The 10,630-nt window shown below is 46.4% G+C and overlaps 2 protein-coding genes across 2 annotated transcripts; one reads left to right on the top strand and one right to left on the bottom strand.

Annotated features, from left to right (window-relative positions):
• Positions 1-14: 14 nt before the first annotated feature.
• Positions 15-3,096, top strand: TRIAP1 (TP53 regulated inhibitor of apoptosis 1). Its single transcript, XM_032241723.1, has 2 exons — positions 15-211; positions 2,102-3,096. The coding sequence occupies exons 1-2, from the start codon at positions 20-22 to the stop codon at positions 2,183-2,185; spliced, it is 276 nt and encodes a 91-aa protein (XP_032097614.1). The 5' UTR covers positions 15-19; the 3' UTR covers positions 2,186-3,096.
• A 3,005-nt stretch (positions 3,097-6,101) lies between these two features.
• LOC116525672 (cytochrome c oxidase subunit 6A1, mitochondrial) lies at positions 6,102-8,453 on the bottom strand. Its single transcript, XM_032241711.1, has 3 exons — positions 8,296-8,453; positions 8,013-8,152; positions 6,102-6,389 (listed from the first exon to the last, which is right to left on the bottom strand). Exons 1-3 carry the CDS (start codon positions 8,396-8,398, stop codon positions 6,306-6,308), a joined length of 327 nt encoding a protein of 108 aa, XP_032097602.1. The 5' UTR covers positions 8,399-8,453; the 3' UTR covers positions 6,102-6,305.
• Positions 8,454-10,630: the final 2,177 nt, after the last annotated feature.

Here is a 10,630-nt window from a genome sequence, read left to right as displayed (position 1 = left end):
CGAGCGGCGCGACTCAGTGATGACATCAGAGTGCGCCGCCGTCGCCGCCGTCACCACTATCGCCATGAACAGTGTGGGGGAGGCATGTACCGACATGAAGCGCGAGTACGACCAGTGCTTCAATCGCTGGTTCGCCGAGAAGTTTCTCAAGGGGGACAGTTCCGGGGACCCGTGCACCGATCTCTTCAAGCGCTACCAGCAGTGTGTTCAGGTGAGCCCTCGCGCCTCAGTGCCTAGGCCCCGCGCTCTTCGCGCTGTCTCCGCCACACTCATCATACTTTACGGGGCTTGGGACTGGGAGGTTGGAGAAAAGCTGCAGTGAGACCAGTGGGAGGAACCTTATCCCTTACCATCACCACCGAGGCCACTTGGGTGTCTCTCCGAATGACAAATATTGGTGCAGTGCTTTTCTTTTTAGGAAGCACAGTCGGCCGGGCGCAGTGGCCCACACCTGTAATCCCAGCACTTTGGGAGGCCCAGGTGGGCGGATCATCTGAGGTCGGGAGTTCGAGACCCGCCTGACCAACATGGAGAAACCCCGTCTTTACTAAAAATACAAAATTAGCCGGGCATGGTGACATGCCTGTAATCCCAGCTATTCGGGAGGCTGAGGCAGTAGAATTGCTTGAACCCGGGAGGTGGAGGTTACAGTGAGCCGAAATCGCGCCATTGCACTCCAGCCTGGGCAACAAGAGCGAAACTCCGTCTCAAAAAAAAAAAAAAGACACAGTCACATCCTTCGGTTCATTTGGTGTTCATCCTAAACTTGCAAGGTGGGCATCCTCATTTTTTTTTTTTTTTCTTTTTTTTGAGACGGAGTTTCGCTCTTGTTACCCAGGCTGGAGTGCAATGGCGCGATCTCGGCTCACCGCAACCTCCGTCTCCTGGGTTCAGGCAATTCTCCTGCCTCAGCCTCCTGAGTAGCTGGGATTACAGGCACGCGCCACCATGCCCAGCTAATTTTTTGTATTTTTAGTAGAGACGGGGTTTCACCATGTTGACCAGGATGGTCTCGATCTCTTGACCTCGTGATCTACCCGCCTCGGCCTCCCAAAGCGCTGGGATTACAGGCTTGAGCCACCGCGCCCGGCCGCATCCTCATATTTTATAGATAGAGAACTAACACACAGAAGTAGGAAGTGATTGGTCCTGGTTCACTAGAATCAGGTTTCCTTGATTCTTTCGCAGGTGGTGCACTTTTCCACTATTACTGCTGGAGTCTCGGCGGGGTTATACTTCAGACTGGAGGATCACATTGTTTTGTCGTTATAAACCCTTCGATAGTTTCTCTCTCTCTACCAGTACCCCCAACTGCAGATAGGAAATGGTCATTCTAGCCTAATGGATGTGGAACTGCTTTGAACTGTAAGAACAGCACTGGGCAAAAGCACTTCCAATAAGTTAACCTCATACATCCTCACGGTAGTTCCCCGAGGTAGTCGCTGTCTTTATCCCATTTATAGTTGAGGGAAGCGAGGGTGGCTCATAGCTAGTAAGTCCTGGAACTCAGATTTTAACCTGAGTCTTTCAGTAACAGAAAGTGATACCATTTTTCAAACTTCACTTAATTTTAACGGTTCCCTCACAACTCCTTTTCCAGTCTCCCTCAGGTCTTAACGCTTGATTTATTCATTATGGTACTTCCGGTTTTTATTTATTTATTTTTGAGGCAGAGTTTCGCTCTGTTGCCCATGCTGGAGTGCAGTGGCATGATCTCAGTTCAGTGCAGCCTCTGCCACCTGGGTTCAAGCTATTCTCTAGCCTCAGCCACCTGAGTAGCTGGGATTACAGGAATGCGGCACCATGCCCAGCTAATTTTTGTATTTTTAGTAGAGACGGGGTTTCACAATGTTGGCCAGGCTGGTCTCTAACTTCTGGCCTCAAGGGATCCACCTGCCTCTGTCTCCCAAAATGTTGCAATTACAGGTGTGAGCCACCATGCCCGACCAGTACTTGTTTTTTAAAAAGTATGTAGTTTGAATAATGGTTATGAATCTTTATAGTCAGCTTGACTTTACTTTTGTGCTGTCATATTTTATTTACAAAGCTTGCAACTCAAGCTTCATATAGGTCTTCAAAATGTGTTTTCTCCTCTTACCAGAAAGCAATAAAGGAGAAAGAGATTCCTATTGAAGGACTGGAATTCATGGGCCATGGCAAAGAAAAGCCTGAAAATTCTTCTTGACCTTGATAGTCACCATGAAGGAGTCCTCAAGTCCAGAAATTGAGAACTCTGGATTTTTGTCACTTGAATCTGTGAAGATAGCCATCAGATTTGATGAGGAACTGAGGCGAGAGGAGTTTTATTTCCTCCTTCGATGTTTTCCTCTCAATTGTAAAAGATGATGAACTCTTTTGAGATTATTTTTCACCTGCTCAGGCATCTTGCAGGAACTCAGTGTGCTAAAATTGAACAATTTTTTGAAATTATGGTTGCAATACTTGGTCTGGAATCAACTTCACATAAATATACCTTGTATGCAAATAATGATAAACTAGTTAGAATGAGCAGAGGTGCCTGACCTCTTGATTTCTGCTGCAAAGGACATTATATGCACTGTACTGGGGTCATTGTTCATAAAAGCAATTGGTTAGGGCCTCTTTTTTCTCTCAGGGAACTAATGCTCTGAAAAGGGATCTGGGCACAAGAATTTCAGGAAGTGCTTTTGAGCACACTTTTATTTTTATATGGTGACCAGTGGTTAAGATTGCTGGTGGCCTGGATTAGCAAAGAGGAAGACAACTTTTAACACAGTTCCCTGCCTTCACAAGAGGTGTCAGATTAAGATGTGTAAGCTACAAGAATGTTGCAGTGAACACCATTTCAGAGCTCTCAGTGCTGTCTTAATTCTTAGTTCAGGAATTAAGATACTTGGAATAGCTGTGGAGGAAGAACCTAAATTGCAAAGGTCTGCTGTTGCCAGCTATTAACCCAAGTCAGTGAATTGTCAACTGCATATCCTAAAAATGTCAAAATGCTGCATCTGGTTAAATGGGGTGGGAAGCTGAAGGTGCTTGCTTTATTTGCCTTGTACTCATCCTGCCCTATAATGTCTGTAATCATGAAGATGGAATAAATTGTAACATTTTCTATCATTATATGCCTCTGGAACTCAGTGCATTTTACGGAACTATTACCCTGTTATCCTACAAACCTCATATATACACAGGGAGTTTTGTGTTTTGTTAAAGGTGAGGGAAAAGTGACTTGTCTAAGCTAGGTGGTACTATATGGCCATCAGAAACCTCACTGTTTTTGAGACAGTCTCACTCTGTCACCCAGGTTGGAGTGCAGTGGCGCAATCTCAGCTTACTGTAACATCCACCTCCCGGGTTCAAATGATTCTCCTGCCTCAGCCTCCCGAGTAGCTGGGATTACAGGCGTACACCACAATGCTTGGCTAATTTTTGTATTCTTAGTAGAGACAGGGTTTCACCATGTAGGCCTGGCTGGTCTTGATCTCCTGACCTCAGGTGATCTGCCCGCCTCCGCCTCCCAAAGTGCTGGAATTACAGGCATGAGCCACCACACCCAGCCAAAACCTCACTATTTCTAAAATTTATTGCCACAATGGGCTACACAAATATATTATGGTACCAAAAATCAGGCTCAGAAGATAACTTGTGGACTTTAGAACATCACGTAATCCCCACAATTGTGTAATTTAATTTTATTATATGCCCCAAAATAGTATGAAGGTTGAATTACAGGCCGGGTATGGTGGCTTATGCCTGTAATCGTAACACTTTGGGACACCGAGGTGGGTGGATCACTTGAGCTCAGGAATTCGAGACCAGCTTGGGCAACATGGCGAAACCCCATCGCTACAAAAAAATTAGCCAGGTATGGTGGTGTGTGCCTGCAGTCCCAGCTACTTGAAAGGCTGAGATGGGAGACTCACCTGAGCCTGGGAGGTGGAGACTGCAGTAAGCTGTGATTGCACCGCTGCACTCCAGCTTGGGTGATAGAGCAAGACCGTCTGAAAAATAAACTTGATTTATAGAAGGCCCTAATTCTATTGTCTTTTCTCCACTTTACCAATTGCTACATCATATTTAATGTGACTTGACTTTAGACATCATTTCAAAACATTCTTCATTTATATTTTATGACTGGCTAGGGTCCGTTATCCAAGGATTACAAAAGATGTTTGGAACCCAGCCAAGTGAGGCCAGGCGGCAAGCTGAAGTACATATAATACATCTATCTTAAACTTAGACTGGCTTCAAGCAAAACAGCTCTATAGGGACTCAGAAGTGCAGGCTGTTATATCACAAAATAGCAAAGATAATGAAATTCTCTATTCTGTACTGTATATACCTTACCTTTGCATTACCAGTTTAATGTAATATACTATGAAATACCTCATTGCCTCTTGAACCTTACCACAGGTGTTCCTTTGAGCCTTAAGAATAAACCAGCTCTGGCCAGGCACACTGGCTCACGCCTGTAATCAGGTCTTTGGGAGGCCAAGGCAGGCAGATCACCTGAGGTTAGGAGTTCAAGACCAGCCTGGCCAACATGGCAAAACCTCATCTCTACTAAATATACAAAAAAAAGTAGCCAGGCATGGTAGTGCACGCCTGTAGTCCCAGCTATTCAGGGGGCTGAGGCAGAAGCGCTTCAACTCAGGAAAAGGAGGTTGCAGTAAGCTGAGATTGTGCCACTGCACTATGGCCAGCATGACAGAAAGACTCCATCTAACAAAAAGTGGTTTAAAAAAAAATTTTTTTTTTGAGAGAGTCTCATTCTGTTGCCAGGTTGGAGTGCAGTGGCGCAATCTCAGCTCACTGCAACTTCCACTTCTCAGGTTCAAGTGGTTTTCCTGGCCCAGTCTCCCAAGTAGCTGGGACTACAGGCACGCGCCACCATGCCCAGCTAATTTTTATATTTTTAGTAGAGATGGGGTTTCACTATGTTGGCCAGAATGGTCTCCATCTCTTGACCTCATGATCTGCCCACCTGGGCCTCCCAAAAAGGTTTTAAATTTTGATGTGCAATTAATTGCCCTCTCAGTGGTTTTCTAACTACTACTACTACTACTACTACTACCATTTCTCCTTTTTTTTTTTTTTTTTTAAAGATGGGATTTCACCATGTTGGACAGGCTGGTTTCGAACTCCTGACCTCAAGTGATCCACCCGCCTCAGCCTCCCAAAGTGCTGGGATTACAGGCGTGAGCCACTGCGCCCAGCCTTTCTTTTTACTTTTTTTTTTTCATTTCTCCTAATTCTTATGGCTATAGGATAGTTTTATTTCCAAAAACAAAGCCAATACTATAAGCAGAAATGTGTCCCACTCCCTTTATTTCTTAAGATTTCTGACCCTACCAGCCTGGAAGATTACCTCAAGGTAAGAACCTGACACATTGGAGAAAATTATCTGACTACAGGGAAGATTCTGCAGCAAATGGTAGTGGAATGGGACAGGAAAAAGATGAGACCCAGAGCAAGCATTTCCTCTTGAGAAACACAGGTACCTCTTTCAGGTATAAACTGCAGACATTCTGCTAGCCATTAAATGTCTCTTGACATCTCAGGCCTGTCAAGGAACTATCTTTTGTTTTTTTTGTTTTTTTTTGAGACAGTCTCACTGTCGCGCAGGCTGGAGTACAGTGGCACAATCTTGGCTCACTATAACCTCCACCTCCCGGGTTCAAGCCTCTACACCAAGATACAGATGCATGCCACCACACCCAACCAATTTTTGTATTTTTAGTGGATGGAGTTTCTTCATGTTGGCCAGGCTGGTCTCAAACTCCTGACCTCAAGTGATCCACCCACCTCGGCCTCCCAAATGTTGAGATTACAGGCATGAGCCATGTGCCTGGCCAAGGACCAATCTTGATGCTTAATTAGCACCACTCCACTTGGTCCCTTGGCTTTACTCACATCAGGCACAAGAAACCAAGGGGGACTGTAATAAGCACTTATTCATTGGGCTGAATTGGACCTGTAATGCTAAACAGCAGCCTGGACCTTCACTGTGGAAACAAATTACTAATGCCAATTTCTTTTCAATTTGGCACTGACTTGAAACTCAAATGCTAATTTCTGCAAAAAAAAAAAAAAAACCACCACCAAAGAATATAACTCTCAGCTCATGACCAATCTAAGTTTAAGTTATTTATTTAAGCCATCTCCTGCCACAAGCAAGGAATGGAAGATCAGTATACCAGTCATCATTTGATACAGGTAAAGAAGGTGAGCTTAAGGTCCCATATACTTTTTCTGGTCCACGTGCAGAGTAATGGTCCAAACCAGTGCTGTGGTCCCTGGTGCCCAGATAGTGGTCCAGATTCTCTTTATTCATCTTCGTAGCCAGTTGGAAGTGGATTCACATGAGAGTTATGGAATAGGGTATGGTTACCATCTCCCCAGGGAAACGGCTGTGGAATGAAGATGTCAGTTAGATAATTCCAGAAAATAGTTCAGAAAGAACACTGCCATGAACTGCTTAAAACAGGTGACAGATCATATATAAAAACAAAATGGAAATTAGTCCTTTATCTACTGGCATAGTTCAACCTTCCACTATTTAAGGGAGCTCTTCAAGTTATCCCGGCTACAGGATAGTTTTAACTGCAGAAACAAATATGGATGGCAGAAAATGCAAGCTCAAGTTAGTTACTCATAATCCTCTCCCTAGTAACTAGTATATCCAATGCTGTGTTTATGAAAGCATAATCCTCAAATCACCTGTATAAAAATCGTGGCAGTGAGAATTAGGGGAGGGAGATAATTAAATGCACATTTCTGGCACTATCCCAGACTTCAAACAGTATCTGGGCTGGGAAACTGCAACCCACCCTTAATTATCTTACCCATTACCTTTGAAAAGCATTACTTTCGGGCAATGATCTCCAACCCAGGGTGATTTTGCTCCTCCAGGGAACACCCGGTATCTAGAGACACTGATGGTGGGGGTGGGGGGTCTGCGCAGGTACTACTGCCACCTAGTGGGTACAGGCCAAGGATACGGCTAAACATTTCACAGTGCACAAGATAGTCCCCCAACAAGAATTATCCAGCTCAAATGTCAACAGTGCTGAGGCTGAGAAACCTTTGCTGTTTGGCTTCTAATTCCACTGTCCAAGGGTGGGAGTGCTGCTCAAAGACTCAATAATTCAAGAGTCTAGGTTAAGTTTCAATGAGGCCAATCCTATATGGGGTAGGTGATGTAATAATTTTTTTTCATCGCTTCTTGGTCTTTTGGCTAAGATCAAGTGTATTATTATTATTTTGAGACGGAGTTTCACTCCTGTCGCCCAGGCTGTAGTGCAATGGTTCGTCTCCGTTCACTGCAACCTCCACCTCCCGGGTTCAAGCGATTCTCCCACCTCAACTTCCCAAGTAGCTGAAATTACCGGCGCCTGCCACCACGCCCGGCTAATTTTTGTATTTTTAGTAGAGACGGTGTTTCGCCATGTTGACCAGGCTGGTCTTGGAGCTCCTGACCTTACGTGATCCGCACGCCTCGGCCTCCTAAAGTGCTGGGATTACAGGCGTGAGCCACCAAGCCCCCGTTAAAGATACAGCAAACAACAGAGGACAAATCACTGTAATATATCTACATCAACAGCCAAATGGTAAAACAGTCGAGAAAATAAGGTATTGGTAGGGAATACAGAAAGCTGTCTCTTCATTATGCAACTAGTAGCTGCCAGATGCCCAGGTCTTAGGCGAACCACCTTCAGACTTTGCCACTCTAATAAGATCTCCCAAACGCCAGGCTTTACACAACGGACACCTGTTTCAGAACTGTATCAGACGACAGGAGGCGTGATGAATCGGAGCAACGGGAAACTGAAGGGCACTTACTGTATGACCTTGAAGAAAACTGAGACGTAATCCCAAGTCTCAGTTGTCCTTCCACAAAAGAGAAGAAAATACATGTTCTGTTTGTGAGGATTAAACGAGCTGTACACGCCTGGCACCCACGCTTTTAGAGAATGAAGAGCTTGCACTATGGCACAGAGAACGGACGCTTGAAGAGATATGCAAGAGCGTACCTTGGTCCTGATGCGGAGATGAGGGTAGGCGACGAACTCGGGTCTCTCGTGCTCTTTCTGCGACTTCAGGTACACATTCAGCATGCTGACTCCCACCCCGGGGAGCGCGACGAAGAAGGTGAGCATCTTCCACATGCGAGCTGCGGAGAGGCCACAACCGCTCAGCCCCCGTGCGGGGCGGGCCCGGGTCTCACTTTCCCTCCCGCAAGGCCTTGGACCAAGGTCACAGTCCCGCCCTACCTCACCCGAATGGGACTGAGGCCCGACCCGTCGACCCCTGTACCTGAACCTTCTCCGCTACGGGCTGCACTCGACATAGGCCGCCCCAACTGTGGGCGGGACCGACCCAGCAGCCTAGAAAGCCGAGACGCAACAACTACCGCCATGTTCTACCAGGACCTCCGCAGCACCGGAAGCGGAAGTAGAAAATTGGCTCTGTGGGTGGGACTACAAGCTCCAAAGGAAGTTTCTATTGGGCAACGCCTTCCCACTGGCAGCAACCAGAGCATTATCATGCGGGCCGACCGAGTCCCTGTCAAAATCCTCGGCGTCTCGGGCAAGAGACCGCATGCGCTCTGCACCTCCCTTCGGGCTTTGCCGTTTCCTTCTTGCGCATGCGTGTGCCCTATGGTCTCCCTACTGTCCCCACCTGGGCTAGGCGAGGCGGAAGCGCAAGAGAGGTTTGTGTAGGGCGCCCTGGCACCTGGGATTGCTCCCTTCGTTGGAGTCCATTGATGGCCATCTGGAGGTTCTGAGCCCAGACTGCCCTGTCTAAAATTCCGTTCCCCTTCCTCGCCATCCTCTGGCTCAGCGTTTTTTCATGGCACATACCATTGTACCGTCGTCGTTATACTACTATTTTGTCTGTCTTCCCCCACTAGAGTATAAATTCTGTGATACCAAGAGTTTGCCACTGCAGCATTCTCAGAATAATCTGGGAATAGTGTAATTTGGAATCATACCCGGCACATAGCAGATACTTGATACGAATGAATAGCAGCAGGAACTAGAAAGAGCACTGGAATTGGTGCCAACAGATCTGGATTCTAGCCTGACTCAACAGTCTCATCTTTTGACCTCTAGTCACACTGGGTTCTCTTCCTTGAAATTCTGGAAACAATAATTGACATCTGGCCGGGAGTGGTAGCTCATGCCTGTAATCTCAGCACTTTGGGATGCCGGAGACCTACGGATCACTTGAGGTCAGAAGTTCGAGACCAGCCTAGCCAACATGGTGAAACCCTGTCTCTACTACAAGTACAAAAATTAGCCTGGCATGATGGCATGCGCCTGTAATCCCAGCTACCCGGGTGGCTGAGGCATAAGAATCGCTTGACCCCGGGAGGGGAAGGTCGCAGTGAGCTGAGATTGCGCCACTGCACTCTAGCCTGGTCCACAAAAAAAAAAAAAAAAAAAAAAAAGGACATCTGTTAAATTTTTTCTGCACAATTCTTTCCTACTCAACCCCTTCTTCCTTCTTCTTCCTTCTATTGCCTAAAAGCAGTTTTAAAATAAAACTTTTAAAAAGTATATAACATAAAATGACAGTAAGCTTTTTTTTTTTTCTTTTTGAGACGGAGTTTTGCTCTTGTTACCCAGCCTGGAGTGCAATGGCGCGATCTCGGCTCACCGCAACCTCCGCCTCCTGGGTTCAGGCAATTCTCCTGCCTCTACCTCCTGAGTAGCTGGGATTACAGGCACGCACCACCATGCCCAGCTAATTTTTTGTATTTTTAGTAGAGACGGGGTTTCACCGTGTTGACCAGGATGGTCTAGATCTCTTGACCTCGTGATCCACCCGCTTCGGTCTCCCAAAGTGCTGGGATTACAGGCTTGAGCCACTGCGCCCGGCCTGCTTTTTTTTTTTTTAATTATAGGCCCCTTTGAGAATGTAATGAAAATCCGCGTGGTGGCTCATGCGTGTAATCCCAACACTTTGGGAGGCTGAGAAGGCTGAGTCGGGCAGATTGCTTGAGCTTGGGAGTTTTAGACCAGCCTGGGCAATAAAGCTTTTTTTTTTTTTTTTCTTTGAGATGTAGTCTCACTCTGTCACCAGACTGGAATGTAGTGACACCATCTCGGCTCACTGCAACCTCCGCCCCCCCGGGTTCAAGCGATTCTTCTGCCTCAGCCTCCCGAGAAGCTGGGACTATAGTCGCCCACCACCACGCCCAGCTAATTTTTGTATTTAGTAGAGACAAGTTTTCACCACGTTGGCCAGGATGGTCTCAATTTCTTGACCTCATGATCCGCCCGCCTTGGCCTCCCAAAGTGCTGGGATTACAGGCGTGAGACACCTCGATCGGCAAGTTTTTTCTTTATTTGAAAAAAAAAATAAAGTAATGAAAGCTTTGAACTCTTTCCTCCAAAAACACACCTACGTGTAAACACACAGTATAGCAGATATTGTTGGGAGAAGAGGTTACCATAAAATATATTCGGACACCCCCAAGTGTCTTTGTGCCTCAGATCAAGAGCTCCTGGGGGCTGTATGTGGTGGCTCATGCCTGTAATCGCAGGACTGTGGGAGTCCAAGGTGGGTGGATCCCCTGAGGTCAGGAGTTCGAGACTAGCCTGACCAAGATACTGAAACCTCGTCTCTACTAAAAATACAAAAT

The sequence above is a fragment of the Sapajus apella genome, unplaced genomic scaffold (genome assembly GCF_009761245.1).
Source record: "Sapajus apella isolate SASKATOON/1434 unplaced genomic scaffold, GSC_monkey_1.0 scaffold2, whole genome shotgun sequence".
NCBI lineage: Eukaryota > Metazoa > Chordata > Mammalia > Primates > Cebidae > Sapajus > Sapajus apella.
Note: the sequence above shows the minus strand (reverse complement) of the source record. Positions and strands in the feature narration are given on the sequence as shown.